General features: G+C 39.0%; 1 protein-coding gene across 2 annotated transcripts; it reads right to left on the bottom strand.

The window, feature by feature from the left end:
- Positions 1-2,946: 2,946 nt before the first annotated feature.
- On the bottom strand, positions 2,947-25,663 carry sim1a (SIM bHLH transcription factor 1a). Of its 2 annotated transcripts, XM_058646712.1 has the most exons (13): positions 25,586-25,663; positions 25,430-25,457; positions 24,943-25,361; positions 19,391-19,470; positions 17,696-17,785; positions 17,489-17,597; positions 17,316-17,401; positions 15,555-15,754; positions 15,321-15,427; positions 14,324-14,471; positions 8,799-8,970; positions 7,371-7,764; positions 2,947-6,309 (listed from the first exon to the last, which is right to left on the bottom strand). In XM_058646712.1, the coding sequence occupies exons 3-13, from the start codon at positions 25,115-25,117 to the stop codon at positions 5,603-5,605; spliced, it is 2,268 nt and encodes a 755-aa protein (XP_058502695.1). In that variant the 5' UTR covers positions 25,118-25,361; positions 25,430-25,457; positions 25,586-25,663; the 3' UTR covers positions 2,947-5,602. The 2 variants fall into 2 exon arrangements, with proteins under 2 accessions (XP_058502695.1, XP_058502694.1); XM_058646711.1 differs by having other exon boundaries at positions 24,943-25,457.
- Between the last annotated feature and the right edge of the window lie 1,167 nt (positions 25,664-26,830).

Here is a 26,830-nt window from a genome sequence, read left to right as displayed (position 1 = left end):
TTGTCAAAATTTGGACGACATACTAACCTATGACTTTTTTGTCAAAATTTGGATGACATACTAACCTATGACTTTTCTGTCAAAATCTGGACGACATACTAACCTATGACTTTTTTGTCAAATTTCGGAAGACATGCTATAGTATGACTTTTTTGTCAAAATTTGGACGGCATACTAACCTATGACTTTTTTGTCAAATTTTGGGAGACATGCTATAGTATGACTTTTTTGTCAAAATTTGGATGACATACTAACCTATGACTTTTTGTCAAAATTTGGACGACATACTAACCTATGACTTTTTTGTCAAAATTTGGACAGCTTACTAACCTATGACTATTTTGTCAAAATTTGGACCACATGCTATAGTATGACTTTTTTGTCAAATTTTGGAAGACATGCTATAGTATGACTTTTTTGTCAAAATTTGGACGACATACTAACCTATGACTTTTTTGTCAAAATTTGGATGACATACTAACCTATGACTTTTTTGTCAAAATTTGGACGAGATACTAACCTATGACTTTTTTGTCAAATTATGGACTACATGCTATAGTATGACTTTTTTGTCAAATTTCGGAAGACATACTAACCTATGACTTTTTTGTCAAAATTTGGACAGCATACTAACCTATGACTATTTTGTCAAAATTTGGACAGCATACTAACCTATGACTATTTTGTCAAAATTTGGACCACATGCTATAGTATGACATTTTTGTCAAAATTTGGACAACATACTAACCTATGACTTTTTTGTCAAAATTTGGACGACATGCTATAGTATGACTGTTTTGTCAAAATTTGGACGACATGCTATAGTATGACTTTTTTGTCAAAATTTGGACAACATACTAACGTATGACTTTTTTGTCAAAATTTGGACGACATACTAACCTATGACTGTTTTGTCAAAATTTGGACGACATGCTATAGTATGACTTTTTTGTCAAAATTTTGACGACGTGCTATAGTATGTCTGTTTTGTCCAAATTTGGACGACATACTAATCTATGACTTTTTTGTCAAATTTGGAAGACATGCTATAGTATGACTTTTTGTCAAAATTTGGACGACATACTAACCTATGACTTTTTTGTCAAAATTTGGATGACATACTAACCTATGACTTTTTTGTCAAAATCTGGACGACATACTAACCTATGACTTTTTTGTCAAATTTCGGAAGACATGCTATAGTATGACTTTTTTGTCAAAATTTGGACGGCATACTAACCTATGACTTTTTTGTCAAATTTTGGGAGACATGCTATAGTATGACTTTTTTGTCAAAATTTGGATGACATACTAACCTATGACTTTTTGTCAAAATTTGGACGACATACTAACCTATGACTTTTTTGTCAAAATTTGGACGACATACTAACCTATGACTTTTTTGTCAAAATTTGGACAGCTTACTAACCTATGACTATTTTGTCAAAATTTGGACCACATGCTATAGTATGACTTCTTTGTCAATTTGGACAACATACTAACCTATGACTTTTTTGTCAAAATTTGGACGACATACTAACCTATGACTTTTTTGTCAAAATTTGGACGACATACTAACCTATGACTTTTTTGTCAAATTTTGGAAGACATGCTATAGTATGACTTTTTTGTCAAAATTTGGACGACATACTAACCTATGACTTTTTTGTCAAAATTTGGACGACATACTAACCTATGACTTTTTTGTCAAAATTTGGATGACATACTAACCTATGACTTTTTTGTCAAAATTTGGACAACATACTAACCTATGACTTTTTTGTCAAAATTTGGACGACATACTAACCTATGACTTTTTTGTCAAAATTTGGATGACATACTAACCTATGACTTTTTTGTCAAAATTTGGACGATATACTAACCTATGACTATTTTGTCAAAATTTGGACCACATGCTATAGTATGACTTTTTTGTCAAAATTTGGACAACATACTAACCTATGACTTTTTTGTCAAAATTTGGACGGCATACTAACCTATGACTATTTTGTCAAAATTTGGACCACATGCTATAGTATGACTATTTTGTCAAAATTTGGACCACATGCTATAGTATGACTTTTTTGTCAAAATTTGGACGACATACTAACCTATGACTTTTTTGTCAAAATTTGGACGACATACTAATCTATGACTTTTTTGTCAAAATTTGGACGACATACTAACCTATGACTTTTTTGTCAAATTTTGGAAGACATGCTATAGTATGACTTTTTTGTCAAAATTTGGACGACATACTAACCTATGACTTTTTTGTCAAATTTTGGACGACGTGCCATAGTATGACTTCTTGTCAAAATTTGGACGACATACCAACTATGACTTTTTTGTCAAATTTTGGACTACATGCTATAGTATGACTTTTTTGTCAAATTTCGGAAGACATGCTATAGTATGACTTTTTTGTAAAAATTTGGACGACATACTAACCTATGACTTTTTTGTCAAAATTTGGATCACATACTAACCTATGACTTTTTTGTCAAAATTTGGACGACATACTAACCTATGACTTTTTTGTCAAATTTTGGACTACATGCTATAGTATGACTTTTCTGTCAAAATTTGGACGACATGCTATAGTATGACATTTTTGTCAAATTTCGGACGACATGCTATAGTATTACCTTTTTTTTCAAAATTTGGACGACATGCTATAGTATGACATTTTTGTCAATTTTTGGACGACATGCTAAAAATATGTCATAGTTAAGTATGTCACACGACATTCCTAATCATGGGGTGTGATCGGGAATGACGTTTTCTTACTCTTCTAAGCATTTCGATCAACCATGGTGACAAAAATTGCAAAAAAACTGAATAATTTCCACATACACATGAATGGGAAACGGTCCAAGAAATGATCACACACCAGCCCAGTTTTGAGCCTCACAGTGTCGTCATGCTTTAATGTAGAGACGTGGTTCAACTTGAAACGGATCACAAGACTTGGGACTTTTCTCACCTAACTGAAATTTTTGATACATATTAAGGTTTTTGAACAAGCACAGTTTAAGTGTTATACTTTTTTGGACATTCTAGTGTTCTAGAGTATACGTGCATTAATTGAAAGTGAAGTTATGTTTTCAACCGTGATTTTAATTATAATTCTCTAAACATTGAATCAAAGTTTGTAAAATGATTTTATTTAGTCGTCATTTAACATCTGCCTTAGTCAAAAATACACTCATCATACAAGCAGTTAGACCGTATTTGATTGAAGCTCTATTTCAAAATCACAAAGAAACATTTACTCAATAATAAATACAGTTTTTGCCCATGTGCTTAAATGTGGTGCCATTTTCTTTTATGAGCATATTTACAATACACCATAAATAAAATTTAAGAGATGGAGCACATTTCAGGCAGTGACAAAACAGGGAGAAGAAAAAAAGGAAAACTCGTATAAATATAGGTTCTTCTATGGGTTGAAAAGAGGACGCAGAGAGGGAAAAAAATGACAGAGAAAACTTCAATCCTGTTGTACAAACATGCCCACATAACAATAATGAACAGTTTCCTCAGGGTTGTGATGCAATTAAGCTGCCCTACTTAGCATTCAAACGGGTCAAATTGCATACGTTCACAAGTTCCAGTCCACTACAGTCGCTCAGACACGATAAGCACAGATGTCCACAGAGGAAATACTTCCCTCATCTTCTGACGCAGAAAATAAATCAGGTCCTTTTGATCCTTTTCCCCCATGCACTCTAATATTGCGATGAGATACATATATATATACTGTATATACATATATATATATATATATATCACCCTCGCATCACTACATTTACTTTCCTGAAAGATTACAAAAGTGAAGAGAAAGGAAACGTCTAGAGAATGGCTTTGCATATTAGTCTGCGAGGTTTGAAATTGATGCATAGCAGCTTCAGCCTGCATCACAGAAAAGTGCACCACACCCGACCGAGTCGCCCGCACGCAGTGAAAAAGAAAGGAGACCTCTTCACAAGACAAGAACTCTGTCTCTTATAGTGCAAAAAGTTACGGGGAAAAACTGAAAGTGATGGAGCTGTTGCCAAGATGCTAAACTGTTCTCTCTACTCAGTCCTGTTTTCCATCATACTCATCAAATTTGGATCAATTGATACTTTCCAACACACATTTTTTTGTGTATATTTTTGGGCCTGTCCTCCCTGTGATGCCACTAGATATTTTATAAAGTTTTTCCTCACTCGATGTGAGGGTCTAAGGATAGAGGGTGTCACCTGCTGTACAGACTGTAAAGCCCTTCGAGGTGAACTGTGTTTGTGATGTTGGGCTACGTCAATAAAACTGACTTTACGTGACTTGAAATGCACCATTTTGCTGTTCATGAGATCATTCAAATGAAGGCCACACATCTCATGTACCTGAGACCAGTTACACAACACAGTTCAATATCCAAATGTTTTTGTTGTACTGCTGTTCATGATCTCTGCCATGTGTTATTCCTCCTTTTTCTCTCTCTGGTTTTATATCCCTGTTCGTGTATCTGCCGTTGGTTGTTGGTTATGGTCAGACTTTTGGCATTAAGTCGAGAACATTTAGTATTTAAAGGTATGTTTTATGATGATTTTCAAAGGCAAACTCTATGTTAAACATGCTGCAGCAGAAACGCTCGCTGTGTGAATGAGAGACGCACGTGAGACGCAGCAGATCCAGCGAGAAACTGGGGTGTTACTGACCGAGATATAAACCAATTTTTCTAGCAGCACACCTGGTTCGTAGTTGTCCAAGTGAGGCCTTTGTTTGTGGATTTATTTGTTTCAAACAAATATTAGACTGGGATTTATTTTTCTTTGAGAGAATTCAGTTCCCAACTTTCTTTAATCTCACTATCTTGAAAATGAGTCTCTTACTGTAAACCTGCTTTAGGGCTGCATATCTGTGTGTGTGTGTGTGTGTGTGTGTGATTGTCTGCAGGTGTCAGGAGTCAGGGCAGATCCACCAGGTGCATCTCATCACTGCATTTCCAAGACTCACCGCTCAATCATCATCCCATCTCTACGCTGCCAGATTGTAAACTCTGCTGTTGACATGTTCAAACCCCTTTTTCTGAGTGAGAATCTGTTGTAAAAAAACAACAGAAGTCTCATTCTCATGTTCCCCTCAGTTCCTGCCATCCTTGATGGTCTCCTCATCTCCTCATCGACTCTGTCTGCCTGACTTGGAATCCTCATCCTCATCTATGGATCTGGTATTAAATTCTCACCATCTTAGCCCCTGTAACTACTTCTACTGTATATTTGGGTTTAGTTGGTGCTGTACCTAATTTGGGATTGAGGAAATACATAAAGTGAGATGACGTTACTCTTACAGAACCTGCAATGAAACAGCACTATGAGGCCGAATCTCTTCCTCTTGAGACATAGCACCTGTTTAGAGAAAATACACAGCTTAACATTTGCTGCTGTAGACTCTTGAGTGGAAATGTGGATCCATAATGAGGCAGCAAATGGGATCAGAATTGATTGGTATGATGGAAAACCAAACTAACAGGATCCAGAATGAAAAAAAAAAGCTTAATGCTGTAACAGAGATAACCAGCTCAGGCGGTGTGCCTTCAGTCACACTGTGGGTGTTAGCTGCTATTGGTGATAATGACGGAGGTGCCTTTGTGTCCGGGGGGCTGCTCTGACGGCATGCGGAGGTGTGGGGTCATGTCGTAGTGAGTGGGGCCAGTGCTGTTGGACGTGCAGTAGCCCCGAAGGCTCTCAGGGTCATAGAGGTGCTCCAGGGCGTAGCCTGTCAGGGAGTAGGCTGTATGCTTGTCCAAATATGGCCGTGGATGGTTGTGGGAGGGGTACAAGGTGGGAGACGCCGAACACGGACCGGACCGACCCAGTGGGTGATGTAGTGGCAAAGAAAGGGGTGGCAGGTCCGTCTGGAGGTAGTCTTTGGGCTTGTGGAGGCGCTCAGATCCCGGACTGCTGTGCTGAGATAACGGGGCGGGGCTATTTGCGGGGCTGACCACCTGATTCAACCCTCGACACACCACAGACTGAAGCGGCAGCTGCCCCTGAGTGTACTCGGGAATGAAGCATGGTCCGGGGCCCTTGGGCAGTCCATTGGCTGGTCCCACTGGAGAATCTGGAGGACATTTGCGCAGCTGAAGTCGACTTTCCTCTTCCTTGATCATCTGCTGCGTGGCTCGGATCAGCGTCTCGATCTTGCTGGGTTCCTGTGGGCTGCAGTGGTAGTGGTCTGCTCGGTACCGATCCCCGGAGTCGCTGGCTGAGCCTGCGTCTGGAGAGCTGACCACACTGTCGTCATCCCAGTGGCCCTGGCCTGCAGAGGGAAACAGGGAACGCAATCAGGGCAGTGGCAACATTAGCAAGCACTGATATCATTCCTGGCAGCCACGGCCGCTTCTGGCTTCCTCTTAATCCTGCAGCGTTTGTGGAATCAACACATGTAAACACACTTGATGCTTGTTACATATAACGCATTACTGAGGAAGATATCACCACTCAACAACTATTTATCAGAGGCTCATGAAATTTCAAGCGTAATATCGGCACATAATCCTGGTTTTCGGAAAGTTCTTCCACCTCCAATACACATTTTCATTCTCTACAGTCAATAAAGGGATTTACCGTAGACTATTTTCAGTGTGTGTTACGAGAATAATATGATGAGAAAACACGAAACAAACAATTAAAGATTAATATGTATTTTATGTGACATAAATCTTTCTTTTCTCCACCACAATCATGTCACTCTCCATCCATCTACTATATAAACATCTCTGTGCCGTTAAGAGATAAGCAGAAAGTGGCACACACGTGGACAAAACAGTGCTTCTGGTGTGGATAAACTTCAGGTCACTCTGTGTCATCGGTATCATCGGTATATTGTGCTACGACTAGAACTAGACAAAATGTTTAATGATCCTTTTGGAAATTCATCTTGTGTCATACATCTCTTTTAGTACATTTACTTTGGACAGTGTTTACCAATCCTGGTCCTCAGGGACACACTGCCCTGCATGTTTTAGATGTTTCCCTGCTCCAACAGACCTGATGGGTAACATCTAAACCATGCAGGACAGTGGGTCCCTGAGGACCAGGATTGGGGAAACACGGACTCAGGACATCCACACAACTGAAAACTCAGAGGCAGCATTTTAACCTGGACAGAAAGTCACTGTGACTTGTGGAAATGATGTCACAGCTCCACCTTCTCATCAGTCCAGGAAAAGAAATCCATGCTCTTACCTATCATCATTACTTTTTCCCATGTGTTATAGTTTCAAGTGCACACACGTACATAAGTACATGAGTGGTCATGTGACATGTGCTGTCTTTGTAAGCGTTTAAAATGAATGGCTGTCACCACGCATGTCTCACCGTTGTAGCTGTGGACAGCTGTGATGTGCTGCATGCTGTTGTTGTATCCATCATGGTTCTCCAGAGAGCTCTTGCTCAGCGGCAGGATGGACCGGGTGGTGCCCCACAGCATGTTGCTGCCAGGCGGAGGCGCTCCGAGAAAATATCTGCCCGCCTCGCATCGACCCCGCTCACAGCGCTGACCTTGACCATGTGTGTGGAGGTGTGTGTGATGCTGCTCTTCAGACGGGCTGTAGCAGAGTGTGCGGGGATCAGTGAACTGCTTGTACACACAGGAGGCGTCCAGACCTTCGCTCTGCTCCAGCAGCTGAGGGGAGGCTGAGTCGGTGAGAGGGCTGCTGCCCCACGGACTGTCCTGGTCAGACTCTGACCTCTCTGTCTGGAAACTGGGATACTGCAGTGGGGAATTTGGGTAAGGGTCAAGGAAAGAGATCATAGAGAAAATTGAAATTGAAGAAATCACTGGTTGAAGACAATGCAGCCACCATGGCCTCCAAAAAAGTTAATTACATCTCTCCTAAAGTATTAGTCGGAATGCAAATGCCATAATGACACTTAGAGCTGGGGTAGGCAAGGTATTTCTGGTTTTATCAATCAATAAAACATCTTTTAGCATAATGTAAATCAGAGATCTGGGATAGAGAGAACCAGACTTCTGCATCTCGTCTTGGCTCTGTTTGAAGCTTGGCCCCTGACTGACCAATCTAACAGCAGTTCACAGAGAGAGAGTTCAGAGAGAGTTAGAAAGTTTGCTTTTCCAGCAATCGTAACAACTGCATATGCTGCAAAGCAACCAAAAAAAAAAGAAAAAGAAAGTATAGAACAGATACTGACAGAGATTAAGATATTGTCAAACCCTGCGTACATATCACCTCCACATCAGCTTCACAATACAAATGGATTATTATATTTATTGTATTAAAAAGGACAAGTAAAAAATAAGAAGATGCAAAGAGAGCCACCAGTACTGATGTTTTGTTCTGTCCATTTGTGGGAAGTAACCAGCTCTGTCAGTGAAGGACATCAATGAGCTGTGGGCCCCAAAATACAAGAGCCTAAAGGACATTTTTCACTGAGTGACTTCAGCAGGAATGCATTGTGGTCAGTTCTTGCAACTTTGTAGAGTTGGACATTACATTTTTAGTTTTTCCATGTATTTATTGTCAGAGAGAAAATAAGGGGGATTTGTTTACTTGTGCTTTATATTTTCTCCTCTTTTCTGCCTTTTGACCTTATGACTTTTGCATGTTCTAAGCATCACTATCACACCGAACCCCTTATAGAGCAACACACACACACACACAACCTGCTCCTTTCCTGAAACCAAAGTTTTTCTTTAATTGCAAATGTGTGTTTTTCTTACTTTCTTGTACCATTCACACACAGGATCGCATTGCATATGTAATTGAGAGTGCTGAAGATCCTCACCTGTGTGTACGGTGACAATCTAGCTTTGGTTTTGTGCCGGGACACTTTGCTCTTGGGTGTCCTGCAACTGTCCACGAGGCTGCTGGCCGTGCTGCTGCTGTTGCTGTAGGGGAACTGGGCCTTGGACGCGGCCTGGTCCAGAGACAGCTGGAGTCCTTTGTACTCCGTCTCCCTGAAGACGCAAGCATAAATTACACATGGCGCTTTCAACACAATACCACTGACATTTGCATTTGCATGTCACAGATTTAAGATGGTTTACAATTACACAAGTAGAGACGCTTCTCAGCGAGACATGCTGTTTATTAACAAACATAAACAGCTTGTGTGTACCTGTGTGTTTCCTTTGTCGCTTAGCACAAAAACCAATTAACATCTGTTTAGGTATTAGAGCCCCATCACGGTGCCGAGAAGGCCACGGTGTGAAGAGATGTGTGTGTTTGTGTGTCTGTGTGTGTGTGTTATGGGGTGGGGGGTGTGCTGAGTGGGCTGGGACGGCTGTTGGGATGCTTGTTTTACCAGAAGGATTGGAGCAAGGCCTTCAACAAACACTCTACAGAGGGAAAGCTGTCCAATCAAATACATGGAGAGATTAAAGGCTGTGTCTGGCTAAATCAGGCCCACAGGAGAAGCTTGGACGTCTCACTACAGGGAAATTGGAATTGATTTCTCGCTTAAGTGTTCTGAAGATCTTTCACAGGATGATGAGTCTAAAACCTGGACAGGGTTTACCCGAGACAAATAGTGATCCATTTTCTACACACGTCTCTTGTCTCAGTGTCTCTCCAAGCAAACAAAAAAACAAGAAGACATATTTCCGAGGATTTGTGTCTGCTACAAGCCCTAAAATATAATATTCAAATATGATGCTGGCAGCATTTGACTACAATTATTTTCTTATAGTTAGTTTTAGTTTTTTTTCCCTCATAGTTTTACACAGATTTTGAAATATTAACACTAAGTGTATTTCACACACTCATTTGTGAGCATGAACTATGGGGGAATCAAAAACACTTGTGACCTATGAACCAGGAAGACCCTTGGATCCTGTGGTTCTTCACTTTTAGTTCTTCACAGTGAAACTAAAATCGTTGAAAGTTTTAAATTCAAGTCAAAAACTAACTCTGACTCATATGCAAGGTTTTATCATTTTAGCCGAGAATCAATTTTGGCCATTTTTGGCTTTTTTCCATCTCCAGATCTTCACTGGACACTGAAGATTTTGCATTATGGAACATCGTGTTAGTATCTCACAGACTTTCAACCACCAACCAGGAGTCTTGAATAAAGCAGAAGGCTATTGGGGACAAAAGAAAAAATGATCTTCATCTTAAAGCCATGGTACACAAGTTTCCTCTGGTGGCACTTGGAGGAAAATCACAATACTGTATATACCAGGATATGTGATCGGAGCGGTGTAGAACATGAAACAAAAAATAATAATAATAATAATAAATGAAAGAATAATAATTAGTCACCTTATCTCTCAATCCATTTTAATCTAATTTCCCTATACCAGCGTGTGAAGTTTATGTGAGGAAGAGGAGGATGATGAGAGAGCAAATTATCTTATTGGGAATAAATCTGCATTTCACTGTATTTCAACGTTGGTGATCATTGTGTTACTTCAAGAGCTCAATATTTTCTCACGTGGTATAAAAAGTTTAAGAACCACAGTCTTCAAGTATGAAAAACTCTTCTATCACCTGAGGATTGTGCCTTAGCGTCTGGTTTTTCCCTCACAGGCCATCTACATTACGCTTTCTTTACAACCAGGTTTTAATTTAAAGCCAACAAATCTCATCTTGTATGAAAACATCTGTTACACTCAATAAATGTGTCAAAAATAAAGATTCATTAATGGAAATGGTTTTTTTGTGGCACACTGAAATTGTCTCGCCTTTACAAAAAAAAGAAAGAAGAAGAAGAATGGAGTGCATGTGTGAGACAGAAGGGGTGACACATTTACTTAGCGCTAAAATAGCGCGCAGCAGAACTGATTGAACACATACAGCGCAACTGTCGACAGAGTGAGACAAATAAAGTGCAGTTACGTGCCTCTGCTGCAGACAAGCCGTCGCTTGACAAGTCCCTAAATCACAGGCAGGCTGTGGCACCAATGGAAAGGTCCACAGACCCCGGGACAGGGAGGTTCACAGGTTATCAGAGCTGAGCACACAGTGGGAGTTCACATGCAGGTGAAGTGCCTGTATCACCTGTGTTATCCACGGCTGTACACACCGAGGGTGTCGGGCAAACCTCCTCTGCTCCTGATAACAACGCTACACCACAGCCGATACCTCACACTGTATTCTGCCTCATGTGTGCCTCTTTTCAACATTCACTGCGTGGCTCAATCCATACTCTGCGTTGAACAAAGATTTACATAAGCCGGACAAATAAGGAGAACACAGGGGAGGAGAGGAGGGAGGCAGAGTAAGGCTTTGTTCCCCTGGCAGCAAGCTGGTGCCCATAAACACTCATCAAGTTTACAGCCTATCAATTAAAAGGCCATAAACACAAACCCGTTGTGGATGTGATGTTGGAGGAAGAGGAAATGTGTGTCAAGCTGTTCTTTGGCTTTAAATGCAGCCAGCCACGCTGCTCGGTGGAGATTTTTATAGCTTGTATTCCTTCACGCACTCACTCACTCATACATCTGTGAAACACACACATCGGAGGCAAAACATTATTGAGATCATCGGTGAGTATCGCCGGTCGTCCTCACTCACTGATATAAGAGTGTGGCTCATGCAGGTGGAGTCGTGATCGCAGTCGGTATCAGAGGTGAAAAATAGCTGTTTGTAATAAGGAGTGGCAGTTCTGTGCTGTTGGAGTGTGAGTGTGCGAGGAAGGCTCTGGATGTAACCCTCAGCTTCTGTTTCTGTTTATATTCTCTGCAGGCAGAGCTGCCAGTCTTAGATAAACTCTACCAGATGACTGACGCCAGCACAGAGAGGCCGCCACAGGTAACGGACAGCGAAGCTGGCACACGGGAGAGTCAGAGAGGGAGGAATGTCCAAAACCACTGGGGGAAGAAAAAGCAGGACAGTTGTGGTTTCCTAAAAAAAGACATCATTATCATAATCACCCATCTGGGGCTGCAAAACTATTTAGCTAAACAGTTAAGCAGGTATTAAAAGCTGTAGAGTGTGACTTTTAAATATCAACAAATGTGCGTTGCATTAAAACCATTCAAACAAAAGTTCCCACAATCCTGATTAAGCCGATCACCTCCTCATGGACTCTACTGTATGTGTTCCCTTGTAGTGTTGTTTTGCTTTCATGTCTGTGGAGACATTCAGTAGAGCGACGCATTTTTAATCAAAGAAAGAAAGAAAGAAGTATAATTGCTACACGACGACTAAAGTGAGACAGCAGTGTTATTAGGTTATATAATAAAAATAATAATAATAGTAACATAATATAATAATAATAATAATAACAATAGGTTATTAAAATAAACTCCAGTTTTCTGAAACATGAGTGAGTAAGGTTATGAGGTACCAAAAATGTGGACGTAGACTCATTTTATCTTATCTTATCTCTCCACTGATGCCTAGCTCATGTGTGAACTGTTGGGTTTCTCTGCTCTCTATAATATGACAAAGGTTTTTGCCTTACTGTGAGTATCTTGAGATAATGTATGCTGTGATTTGGTGCTATACAAATACAATTGAGCTGAATTGAATCTTATGCCCCTGGGTGCTTTTTTATAAAGCATCCAAAAATAAATAGATTCTGTGATCTCAGCCTCTTCAATTTGAATAGGTTCGGATTTCTTTGCTCCTCAGTAATAGTAAATTGAACGTCTTATATGAGGACATACTGTATATCTTATATTATCTTATATGAGGTTTGGACTTTTATGGGCCAAACAACTAAATGAATAATCAATAAGATAATAAAACATGTTCCGCCTCTTTTGTTTCTAACGCAACTCCGGCTATGAATCGACCAAGTTTCTTGATTGACAGATTCCTCAACAAACACGTGCCATATTTTCAATTAACCTCCAGTTAATTGCTTCACGGGATCTATTTGTGTAAATCTCTAGTATCAATACTCATTATCTTATCAAAGCAGAAGATGACAACGCCGCAGAGATGTGAGTGACCCCTCTCTCTGCGCCCCACAATTCAATCACATCGCACTCCACTCTAAATGTGCTGCTACGACGACGAAGCCAAGCCGCAAAGCTGCTGTAAATCTTTTATCCATGACATTTACATATAAATAAATGTTGAGTTTTGCCTTTTCTGTATCAACAGTGAAAAGACAGCAGGAGTATAGCCTGCACTGAGTTTTTGTTGCAGGGTTTTCTGTTTGTTTACAGTTTGGATGGAAAAAGAAGAACAGAACTCAAGTCAATAGGAATGTGACCACGACAAATTATTTCCTAATACAAACAAAGTACAAACTCAATGTTTCATAAGAAACTGTATTTTCTACAACTAAAAGCATATTTTAAGGACAATAGTTGAGCATTAAGCACCAATAGCTTTAACCCTTTAACACCTAAAAGCCTCAAAATGTCCATCTGAACTTTTTTATTGCTCATTTTAACCATAAAAGGGCCAGAAAATATCCTGTGAGTAAGTGCTTTTGCAAATTTTTCCAGAATAACTTTCAATATCTGGCAGTTATTTACAATTTACTGCATGTTAAAGTAGTGTATTAACAATTTAAAATGTTTTATTTAACAAAAAAACAAAACACTGTAGTTGTATATAAACACCAAATTTGAACAGTATAAAACATATTTAAAGTAACATTTGTTTGAGTTTTTGTCTCAATGCCCAAAAACAGGCCATAAAAATAGAAACTACATCCAGGCACTTTTCCAACTTTCTCCTCTCTGGTGACAAAGACGCTCATTTGTCAGTTTCCTGCAACAGCATGAGTGAAATGACTGTAATAACCACAGGTTTGCTTTGACTTGCAACTTCTCAGCTTTCAGAAACCGTTGCAATTTGTCTGATAGCACAAACTGATGCGTAATTACGATAACACAAAGTGCACTTGCGCAAAAGTGTCTTCTGCGATACGCTCAGTATTAAAGGGTGAACTAACAAAAATCTAAACCTCACATCACATCATCTCCTGGTAAGTATTTCAGAAACTGCTGATCTACTGGGATTTTCACAGACAATGCTCTTGAGGGTTCAAAAAAGAGAAAATATCAAGTGAGCAACAGTTGTGTGAATAAAAAAGGCCTTTTTGGTGCCAGAGGTCAAAGGCAACAGTATCTTAAAACCACTAAAGAATTGTAGAAAACCACAATACATCCCTCCTTGAAGCAGATGAGCTACATCAGAAGAAGACACCACCAGGTTCCACTCCTGACACTTTATTAGGTGTACATTACAGTACATTTCCAGTGACACCACAGCTGTGACAACGTGCCACCGAGCCATGAACGTGACAACAAACAATCTCAGACTCATCCGTCAGTGGGTTTGTGTAATAGAGTCACAGTGGTAAATCCAGCAGTGTTTAAGGAGCAGACAGACACAGTTACTCACGTGAGAACGTAGTTGACGCTGACGATGCAGTGAGGCCGGGACGAGCGGCTGTTGTGTACAATGGTTGCATAACTCTGGACCCACACCCAGCCCCCTTGCTTGGCCAGGAAACGGTAATACTTAGTGGTGACCTGACCTTTCACCAACACTGCAAGATCAAAACAGAGGGAATGCACAATAGGTGATTACTGTATGGATAATGAACACATATCAGGGTTTTTTCTAGGGAAGTAAATGAGTATAAGGGCACTACTGATGGTGAGGGAGTGGGGAGGATGCTGCAGAAGGGCTTAATTTATTTAATTTTAAAGGGAGCATTTTCTTCTTGTATTTACCTTCAATATGAGAGAGTAAGTTTAAATAAACAATTTTTTTAAAAAGCTCAAACAACTCCATAAACGAGCACCAAAGTTAAAGGATATGAAATCTCCAACACCTAGTCGGCATTACCTGTCTGACTGTCTATTTGCCACAATTTAGCAATTTTTCAAGTCATTATGCATTTTATACTCAAAGGGAATATTGTTTATTGGCATTAATTTGATATTTTTATGGGGTTTTAAAGCAAGACTGCAAATTGGCATTTTGGTACCTGGTTTATAAAAACCCTGCATATATAAACAGGATAAATCTAGTATTGTAAATCTATTGTATAGCACTAGGTTTGTTTGTTTTTTCTTATTGTGTTGTGACTTTACTGTAGCCCATTTTATAGCCATGCTATTATGAGCTGTTTTGAATTTATTTTTAAAATCTATCAATGTCTTCCTTGGGCCATAACCTGAGAAAAATCATCTATTTTAAGTTATACCGCTCTTTGAAAAACAAACCAAAAAATAACCACCTTGGTTGAGGTAATGTAAGGTAACATCACGTAACTTATCATAATGTACATTATACAATCCTACTGTAATATGACTAAATATAACATCATGTCTGTGTGTGTGCAGATCCAGATGCAGAGAATTTGTCATGAGGCAAAACAAACCTAACTCACACAAATGATGAGCACAGCGCAGGTGGAAGGAGTCACAGCTGTGGACGTGATGATAGAGTGTCTTCTCTATTAGATCCTGAGGCTCGTAGCCTGTCAGCTCTGCAACCCTGAGCAACACACACACACACACACATACTCTCAGGGGTCATTAAGTCTTCTCGCATTTACAATTTCACTCACTCACAAACCCGTGGACAAGATGAATCCAGGGTCAGCGAACCAACAGGAACGTACCGTGAGTCCAGGAAGATGAGCTTCATGTCCAGGCTCGCTCTGAACATGAACATGTTGCTGTGCAGTTTGATCTCAGTGACGGCGCTGGGCGGCAACGAGTGACCGACCGCCACCAGCCCAACGTTCTGATAGCAGCCGTCAAATGGAGACATGTCCAGGCTGTACTGTCGGATCTTTAGGTAACCGCTGCAGTGGATCACCTGGATCAAGAGGCATAACACACAGAGGTTCACATACCCCGGTTTATACAGTAGAAGAGATTTGATTTTCCTCCATGTACCACCAGAGGAAGCTTGTGTACCACTAGTGGTACACTTACCACAGTTTGAGAACCATGAGTAAAAAGTAAAAAACAGTTCTAAAGTCTTAAATTCCACTGTTATTTTAACCCTTAGTGCTCACGGTGCCCCCATGGTAATTTGCCGTGGGAATAACACGCAACTCCTTATATGGGCATCCTGGGGGTGCGTGTTTATAGGTCACATATTGAGGCTTTAATAAAGGCTTTTTTTTGTTGTTGAGTCAAAGTTATGATTCATTTGATATTGCATTTTTTCTTTTCTTTCTGTTCATAAAAATGAGACAAGTGAACTTTGAACTGTGACATATTGAGTACTTTTTGCTGAGGTGTGTTTATATAGTTGTTTTTTTCATCAGATTGCCTAGGTTGTGCTGAAGGAAAAGGATATAAGACACTATAATATTGCACATTCTTATACCCTCTGTATATAATGTACGTTTAAACATAGTGATGGAAAAAAGCAGCCCAAACACTCTGTGTTCTAAGGGTTAAAGAGTGTAACTTCCACCTCTATAGACTGAGGGACCGTGTGCAAACAAAATCAATACCTTGTTATCATGACTTTTATTTGACTAAGCCATCCTTCCTAGAAAGCTATCCTTCTAAATTGTGAGCCCTCCAAGTCTTTATCAATCACTATCTTCAGAACAAAATTAAAATTTTCCTCACAACAAAGCACATAGAGTGATCTATTCAGATCTATTCATCTATTCTATCTTTAGGTATGAAACTGTAATTCAAGTTAAGTTCCAGTAGTGGCTGTCTGTGAGAGAATGCAAATATCCACACATGTTGTTCCGTACATTTTCGGGGGGAAATTCTGCTACCAGCGCCCTAAAGTCCAAATTCCAGAATATAGTCTGAGTGAGTTGAGCGGGGAGAACACCACAGGCAAAGCTGCAGATAATTTTAGAGTGGGTGAGTTGGCGACTGTCCTGCTGCCAACCCCCCCCTGCCTGAATGTTCCAAAAATGTTTACTGTTGACCCAGACGATCTCCTGCTGCATTCTCCATATGTGAACAACAAACTCCTGACAATGTCCAGCCCTGATTTTCTTTAGACCAAGTCTGAAAACAGCTCTTAAATTGTGAGCAATTCTGTGGTCACTGTTTTTAAACCCTAAACCCTTTATAAAAAAATCACACGGAAACAAATTCACGATAAGGTTTTATATTGTTTGATCAGTTAAACCATATAAACATTAGCAGGGCTGCAACTAAATATTTATTATTTTCATAATCGATGAATCTGTCAATTTTTCCATCGATTAATCGAGTAATGGTTTGGTCCATGAAAATTTCACCAAAAAAATCACCAAACCGGGAAACGATGATGTTCTCAAATGTCTTGTTTTTGTTTTGTCAGTTTTGATGATTTTCTTCATTATATGGAGCAAAGAAACTGGAGAATATTCACATTTAAGCAGCAGAAAAATCCCAAAAACATGCAAACACCTTACCTTGTAGCCTCCACAGGTAAGACCCGCGTTTCTCTTAGCGAGGACACATTTCATCCTGAGAAAGAAGGAGCGCTCCATCTCATACTCTGCAGCGTAAAGAAAAAGAAAATGTTATTAACTGACGAGTCTGTATCATATTTAATACAACATGCTCGTCCGTGGTTGATGATTACCTTGGACAAAGTGTGAGTGGTATGGCTGGTGCGCTGTGAGGACGGCCGTCATTTCGTCATGGTCTGCTGGGTGGACGTACTCGTAAATGCTGTTTCCTGTCAACTCTACCTGTTAAAAAACAAACATTCACCTCAGAACTATCTGTATGACGCCTGTGGTGCGGCACAAGCCAGAGCAGGTCACATGACTTCAACCACCAAACTAACCTGCGACAGGCCGAGGTGGACGGACGCCGTTTCTGATATGTACATTATCTTCCCATCTGGAGCCACGACAAAAATGAAGCCGTCTAACGTCTGAAACAAAGGAATTATCATGATAGATACTGTCTAAAGTAGTCGTTTAATATCGTCTTAGGTTTCTTAAATGTTCTTAAACTTTCTTGGCAAACTAAAGTGTGTATTTATTTTTAAAGATCACAATGTTGGGTCAAATAAACATCAAAATAAATACTGAAATTGTGATTAAAATATAATAAAACATAAAAATGTCATAGCAATTCCGCACGCACAGCAGCCTTGTGAGTTAGGACAGTGTGAAAGAGCATGCACCCCCAAAACTGAGGAAGCTAAATGGAACTCATCCATCATTCATTTGATTATTTACACCTGTGAATTTCCCACAGTGAAACTCCTTTTTCTCAATGTTAATATTAATGTTACTGTCGTCTTATTGTTATGACTCTACCAATAGATCACTGTGTGCAGAGCTACAGGCAAAATAATCACTTGAGGACAGGCAGAAAATAACAATGACATGAAGCATAAGCTGTAAAGGAATCAATGAATTAAGCAGTAATCAGTTATTAGTTTAGAAGTTAAATAAGAGAACAAAAGGGCTCTAAACTCTGAGGGTAAGGAGTTTGCTTACGATTGAATTTGCGATTAAGGGCTGCAACTTATGATTACTTGTTTACCAAACATGTCTCGATTTGTCCACAAACCAAAATGACTCCGTTTTAATGATTTATTTCTTATGTGGAGCAAAAGAAACCAGAAAATATTCACATTTAAGAAGCTGGAAAACAAGATATATTGGTTTAATTATTGCAAAAACACCCAACATAGTTAACCAGTGCAGCTCTATTTGCGATATTCAAAAATAGTGTTATAGTGTGAAGGGCTGAAAGACTAAACAATTACAATAATTAATTTGTGTCCCTACTACAAAAACAATCATTAAAACAAACTGTATTTTATGTAAACTCTCATTAGTTTGGCCCAGAATTTCACAACTGGTGCATTCATATTAGTGTTTGTGATTATCAAAATAACTTTAATGAAAATCTGTATTTGACAATAATAATTTGAGGCTGAGAGAAATGAAGTGCTCTGTCGCCACTTGTCTCCCTGATCGGGGAGCAGAAACCAGGCCAGTCTGCTGCCATATTTAACTGCACTGTAAACCTGTCCATCTATTTGACAGCGAAACTGTGGCCGTCCTCTGCTACTCTGACGACCGCGACGTGTCCCTGCTCTGCCAACCCCTCTGTCGCCGTGTGGCTGTGTTTGTCCAGCCTGCGTCTCTGCAGCTTCTGCAGCTCTGCTCCATTGTGTTGCTGCTGCTGCTGCTGCTGCTGCTGCTGCTGATGTGAGAGAGGCTGCAGGACGGACTGAGGCTCTGTGCGTGACCAGGAATGTGTTCAGCTCATTTCACTCTTTACAAGAATGAAGGCAACAGGAGGCAGATGGCAGCGGCAGCAGCAGCAGCAGCAGCAGCAGCCACTAAACCACACAAACACAGTCTACCTACGGCTAAACATTTTTAGTGTCTTTTTTTTTTCTTCTTTTTTTAAATCAACAATTAAAGGCATTTTTATGTGACCTTGTAGCATTATTTCAACCCACTTTTTTTAATGTCATTGTGAAAACATAAAAACATAAAAACATGGCAGTGAATACCTGTAAGAGATGGGAGCCTAATTCCTGGCTGATGCCATTCAGAGAATTACGACTCACATGACCCCAGGACTCCCCGAGGCCTACAAGACAAATCACACACAGAAAAAAACATTTCTTATAACAGTGAAAGCAGGAATGCAGCAAAATCATTTGGTCAATATGAGATGTTGGATCCCTTTTAATGCATAGGGCTCCTCAAACACAGACACAGGACACAGGATGATCAACAAAAGCACAAAAAATCTCTGTCACAATCTCAACCCAGATCTGCTCCATCAGTTCAACTAAGAACAAAGAAAATGATATCAAAATAATTATCAAAGAATGATTTATAGATGGCTCACAAGAGTTTTTTTGGTTTGGGGTGGCCAAATAATACCGGCAGGCTTTTTATTAATAAAGTTGATATTGTGATTAATTATTCAAATAAAAAAAGAAGTGCCTGCTGTATGTATTCAGAGCGTAGAAATGTCTTTGTGTGCACAAATGTACCCCTGTCATAACTTTTTAGTATGAATTGGGTTGCAGCCATCTTCATAAAGTGGGTCGTGTGTATGAGGTGCTCTGTATCCATGGTTCTCAAACTGGGGTACGTGTACCACCAGTGGTACGTGAGCTTCCTCTGGTGGTACTTGGAGAGAAAAAGAAAAAAGAACTACTGTTCTACTGTATATACCAGGGTAGAAAATGAAACAAATAACAAAAACAAAAAGATAATAAATTAAATAATAAGAAAGCCAGTCACATTATCTTAATCTAATTTGGCTATACCAGTGAGGATTATATTATTATTATATATTATGAGTATTATAACAATGGTGATAAAATATTGATAAAATATTGCCACTGTGTTTAATATATGTATATATATATATATACTTATGTATATTATCACTGCTGCAGCTCAGCTGTAACTGCAACTTGTAATTTCGTTTTTTGTTGTGTTCATTATGCATTTGATGTCTTTTATTCTGCTGCTTTGTAAAGCACTTAGAAATTGTTAAACTGTGCTAGAAATTTGAGCAAATTGCTTTAAAAGAAAAACATTGATGTGATAATGGCTACAATATAGAAAGTAGAAGCTTACATGTCAATGCTTTAATAAACAGAATAAGATAAGAGTTAATACAGTTCCAAAATATTAATATGCACAAACACTGCAAATAGACTTGGAGAGAAAATGTATTCACATTATTGTGTGTGTGTGTGTAAAAGAGAGAGCGTGTGTGCTGATTGAAATGCAAATCCCGCTCTGCAGTACAAACATGCGGCACACAGTGAGCAGCGCAGCGGCCTCTGCGCTTCTCTGACTGCGTCATATGGAGCTGATACGGACTTCACGACTGCGCCGCGGTCACATTATAACAGCGCACCTTTTCAATCCTCACTATTATCACACACACATAACCAAATATTAAACCTTTACACGCTCTTATAAAAGGGCTACAGTTCTCGTTTAATTTAATGACGAGCTGTTCGCTGTTAAATGTTGCGTTCAAGGACCAACACATAACTGTTGTTTTTTTCTCTCTCTCTGCCTCAGTTACTGTCAGAGGCAGACACGTTGTAACATCAGTAGTGATAAAAAAAAAGAAAAAACAGCATCAACAGCATGAAAAATCATGATATAAACACACACAATCACGCAAGATTATGACTGTGCAGGATGAGGTATGAGCCGCATACCTTAGACTGTTTAAAAAACACTGCAGTCTCTCTCTCTCGCGCGCCCACACACACACACACGCGCGCACGCAATCTTCAACACATCCATTCATGCTTACTGATTGATTATTCCAACAGCAGCAGCAGCCCATAATCATTACAATCATTATTATTTTTTTACTCAAGTATGGCAAGTGGCTTCTTTAAAATACATACATGAATAAATAAATACATTAAAATGGGTCTGCAACGATTAGTCGATTTATGAATCATTACTAAATGAATAGTCCACTATTTCGATAATGGATGAATCGGTTTGAGTGCTGTGTGTTGTTTTCACACAGTCTTCAGCTTCTTATATTTTACATATTTATTTTTTTGTTCTATTTAACCAAAAATCAGTAGAAGTGAATCATTTTTGCTTTGTGGACAAAATATCACTTTGGAGAACATCATAATTTCCAGGTTTGGGGGGGGAAACAGGATTCGACAATCAATTAATTATTTAATTAATTATGAACAAAATATAGTTGCAGCCCTAAATAAATAAATAAATAAATAAAATGCACATCTGTTAGTGGTCGGGGGCGCACTTTTATGTCCACGTGTAAAGGCGTTCGTTCATACTCGCTCGACCTTATTCTTCCACGCAAAGAAGAAAAATACATTAAAATGAATGCGAATAAATAAATAAATAAATAAATAAATACTGTGTCCGTAGGCCTATAGCGCTGTAGCCATTATACTCGAAATCCAGGAGCTGGTAAATAGTCGGGGTCTTACTGTGTTAATTATGTATTTCGTTTTAACTCTCAAACATTAACAATGTTACTATCTGATATTTTAAAATCATCATTATTATCATTCAAAAATCATTTAAAAAATCTAAACCATAAAAAAACACTAGAAAAACAGTAGAAATCCTAAATGTTTAGCGTAGTAAAATAAATATATATCAATAGTAATAATAATAATTCAACATATTGCTGAGGCATGGACTGAAAAACAGTGGCTGTCGTGGGAAACAAGAGTATAGCAACTGAAATGAAGAAGCTCTAATGACACATAATGTGAATTTCATTGAACAAATATTGAGTCAAATAAATATGATTTTTATCCTGAGTCACAGTTTAAATCTCTAGAGAAAGAAATGTAGCAACATGTTTGTTATGGTGTGAGATGCCATGTAATTTCACCAAGGGTGGACAACATGGCTGAGGCCAAAGGTCCTGCTGCTACACCTCTCTCTCCCTCTCTCTTTCTCTCTCAAAATCACAGAGAGGGAAAAAAAGAAAGAAAACATGCTTTGTTTCACCTCATGAAAAATTAAGAGCTCTGTTACCTTTATCCTCACTTATGCACAGAAATAACAACCACTAAAAGCTGAAGTGTTTCAGTGTGTGTGTGTGTGTGTGTGTGTGTGTGTGTGTGTGTGTGCTTGGAGTAAAAAGGTGCAAGAGGTCCAGCCTTTAACACAGCACAGGAGATTTAATGGAGGGGAAACACTTCACAACACAGCCTGTGATGGACAGATGAGTTAAAAAAAAAAAAAAGCGTGTGCATGTCTGTCTGCAGGAGCAGCAGCGTGATCCTTTCAATTATTCAGTGAGTGCCCGTGTGCATGTACACGCATGTAAAACAGCACACATGTGACAACAGGCACACTTTCTCCAGTCATGAAAAAGGAAAACGCAGACTGTAGACGACTGCTGAGCTTATCACTGTGTGTTTGCAGTTACTCATGGAAAACGTCGCTGTGTGCTGTGTACACACACACGTGTGTGGTCTTAGGAGAACTGAGTGCATCCTGGTGGATTTTTAAATACTCACTAGTCTGTACTTATGTAGGGACTTCAAGTCTTAATGACAGTTTTCATTCACTGGCACTTCTTCTATCATATGTCTATCATAGTCCATACCCTGCTGGCACAGCCTTCAGAAGCAACTTGGGGTTAAGTGTCTTGCCCATGGACACATTGGTATGCAGATTCAACACGAGCTGGGGGATCGAACCCACGACCTCCCGGTTGAAAGAGGACCTGCTTTACACCAGTGGTTGTCAAACTTGTTTGATACCAAGTACCATTTGAGAAAATATTCAATTCTCTTGAAGTAACAACGTTATCACCAACGTTAAAATAGAGCGAGCAAGGTCAGCTCTGGACTTTTCACAGGAGACAGATTTATCCCAATAAGATCATTTGCTGTCTCCTCTTCCTCACATATACTTCACACACTGGTAGAGTGAAATTAGATTAAGATGAGGTGACTCTTCTATTATTTATTTGTTTCATTTTCCACAAACCCCAGTATATACAGTAGAACAGTATTTCTGAGGAAGCCCATGTACCACTGCTGGTACACGCACCACAGTTTGAGAACCATGGTTTTAAAACAATGTTTAATGCCTAATTAAGATAAGAATCTCTCATAGTTATGTAATCATGTGAATAATCTACTACAAAGGCCAATTTCGAGCCAAATGATTGTATCATTTATGCAGCAATGTTAGTATTCAGCTAAAGCAGTTTAGATTTTTTTAAACAAGCTGAAATAAACATGTCATAGGCTCAGTAGTTGGTGTGAGTGTGTGTTATTATCACAGTATTAGAAAATAAATACCAAACACTATTTGTGTCAAATAATCCGTGTGAGGTTACATTACATGTGCAGGTGTATCTGCGTGACCCTAGGACTAGTTTTTTCTATTTTTTTCCTTCAGGCTCTTACTCATAATTCCACTGTTCCTACGTCTCAACCTGCGCCACAGCTGTGAGGAGCAGCACATTCTGAGTGATCAGGTGTTCACATCACACTAATGTGTTCAGCTCTGCAACAGTCACGCACAATGGAAGCTCATCACAGATAATCTGCTGCTGCTGCCGGGGCCCAAGAGAGAAACCACATCACTGCAGGCTGGAGACACTGACCGAGGGACACAGCAGACTTATCCTATCTATCTATCTATCTATCATAGTCTATATATATATATATATATATATATATATATATATATATATATATATATATATATATATATATATATATACACATGTGTGTATGCATGTATATAGTGTATGCACTAGTGTCCTTAGTGCATGCTTAATACAAAATAAAGTACTTAGATGCTTATACATTATATTACATGTAATAATCAATATTCAAAAGTACATTTACTTTTCTTTTTTGTAAATATTAAACACACACAAAATATGAACACACACACACATATATGTATATATATGTATACATATATACAGTTGATGGAAATGAATGTACATTTAAATATTAAATTAAATGATTACATGCATTATACTGTTGCACGTTATATGTATACTATTTTAAATTATATTGATTTGGTGTAATAATCTTCTATCCTGATAGTGTATTCTAACATGTATATATATATATATACAGTATATATATATACATATATATGAATATATGTGTGTACATATATATGTATATATATATATATATATACATACATACATATATATATATATATACGTACATACATACTGTATATATATTATTTTACAATTTCTGGATATAGTAGTAAAATTTTACTGAAACTCCAGAAATTATAATAGTATTATATAACACTATTATAATTTATAAATCTAGAAATTACACACAGACTAAATAATAAAAAATATAATGAAATTATACGGCTTTTTTTTAATACAGCACGTTTTAAAGAAATTAAATTAACTAACGCAAACGCTGCATTCCCGTGAAATAACCGTTTTTTTTTACCGCTTTTCATCGGTTTTGCTGTGCTCATGTTGCTACAAACCTAATAATCTACAATAATCCACATAAAATTAAGGTTGTTTTTTTTTTCTCGTTCAGATTTATTATAAATTCAAAAGCAGCTGTGTTACCTTCAGGGAAGACGATCCTCATCTTCAGGTAGCTGGTGGTGAGGCGGATGATGGAGGCTTTGTCCAGCTGGGAGGTGATGGCGGAGGGCAGCGGCAACAGTTTGGCCAGTTCATAAAATTCACTATTCTCCTTTTCCCGCCGCGTCCGCGCGGCATTTTTAGACTTCTCTTTCATGGTGTCTTGTCACTCTCACTGTCTCAAGTCTCCGCGTGTCTTCCAGTCACTGTCCCTGGAGGTGTCTCATAGCCGCGACGTCTCCACACATGGACACGGACTCGTCCTGTACGCGCTGTCCGGCCTAGAAACCCGCAGCCTCCTCCTTCCTCCGCCCGCCGACGACGCCGCGTCAACACATTCCCATATTCCCAAGTGTTTCCAATGGTTTGAGCCAAGCAGGTCGCGTCTAATTCCTGGATTCCTGGAGATTTAAAGCGGCGTTGTTTTTTGGTTTTAGTCCATACATAGGAAGGTACAGTACTCACTTACATCCACCACGGCTTCAAGCGAGAACGAACTGTGGAGGAAACAGAATGAAAAACCATCACACAGACCTTTTTGCATGAGGCAACACAAACTCATGGAGACACTTGTTTGCATCGTCCTGCGCAGACTAAATGAGCATGGACGTGTTTGTCCTCTTACCTTAGCGCATAAAAACAGTTGATTGATGTCGCGGCTCTAAGGTTTCAAAGTGTCCCAGTAGATTCTTGCATATCTTCCATCATGTGTGGTTTTTCTTTAATGGGAAAGCTGCGCATCCACACTCTCCTCAGCTGCCAAAACCTCAAAGTCCCGCCCACTTACAGGAGGCTCTGCTTCGATTGGACAGCAGCTCGCCCTGACCGCATTTCTATTGGCTGCTCTATATAAAGAGACGCCCCGTACAGAATGGGAATTGGCTGCTGGTGAAAATGTTCACCTCTGGCCCAAAGTGAATCGAAAAATAACCCCCGTAGAACCAGCGCGCGTTGCGAAACAGCATAAACCTCCTATAAAATGTTAAATTTAAAATAGATTATAATAATAATAATAGATTAATATTGTTTGACAACAAAAGCACTTTTAATACAGGTGGATTTAAAGTAACGTGTCGCTCAGTGGACGTGTCGGCTTGCATATTAATAGTTTTACAGCCTACTTTCTTTCTTTCTTTTTTAAAATCCTTAATGCTGCGAAACATTCAAAAATATTTGAGATTAAATGATCTCTCAAAAATCTCTAAAACAGCATTTGGAGTAATCCCCGTGTTTTAAGTGAAGTTAACATAAGCATGTGGACTAAAAAGTTGTCTGTCGATGACATGCTCGTGCGTAATTCAGACACAGTGTATAAATGATTCACCACGCAGTTTTGCGCAGCTCTTGTCCTGTTTGTGCAAAATTAAGGCTTTAAAACAAGTGAAGCTGTTCATCTCTGTCGCTTAGATAACACTGAATAATACGCAGTTTCTTCTTCTAAACTTTTGAACATTACACTAAATAAAGCACAGAATGTGCATAGGCCACATTGTTTTCTTTGCAGTTGGATTATGTTCTTCTTTTATATTACTTTAATAAACTTTTTTTTAAAATTATTTTACGTTTTGCAAAGTGTCTGATTTAAGTGTCCTGCTTTAACGCAAATATGTCCCAGTTTTGTGATGAGTTAAGTGCATCCATTTATCTAAAAGTGAATATATACAATATTCAGGGTCATGTGGCTTGACTTGACTTATATTGGGTTGTTTTTTTTTGGCCTTTGGAAACAGTTAATTCGGAATATATGGCCTGTTATATCTTCTCTGTTCACCTTCGTCATTTCGAGTGTTAGGAACCTGTTGCAGGATAAAGGGACATAGGACACAGGGCAGGAGGATGATGAAGGTGGCGGTAGAGCGCGTGCACACAC

Source organism: Solea solea, chromosome 13 (assembly GCF_958295425.1).
Source record: "Solea solea chromosome 13, fSolSol10.1, whole genome shotgun sequence".
In the NCBI taxonomy this organism is placed as follows: Eukaryota; Metazoa; Chordata; class Actinopteri; order Pleuronectiformes; family Soleidae; genus Solea; species Solea solea.
Note: the sequence above shows the minus strand (reverse complement) of the source record. Positions and strands in the feature narration are given on the sequence as shown.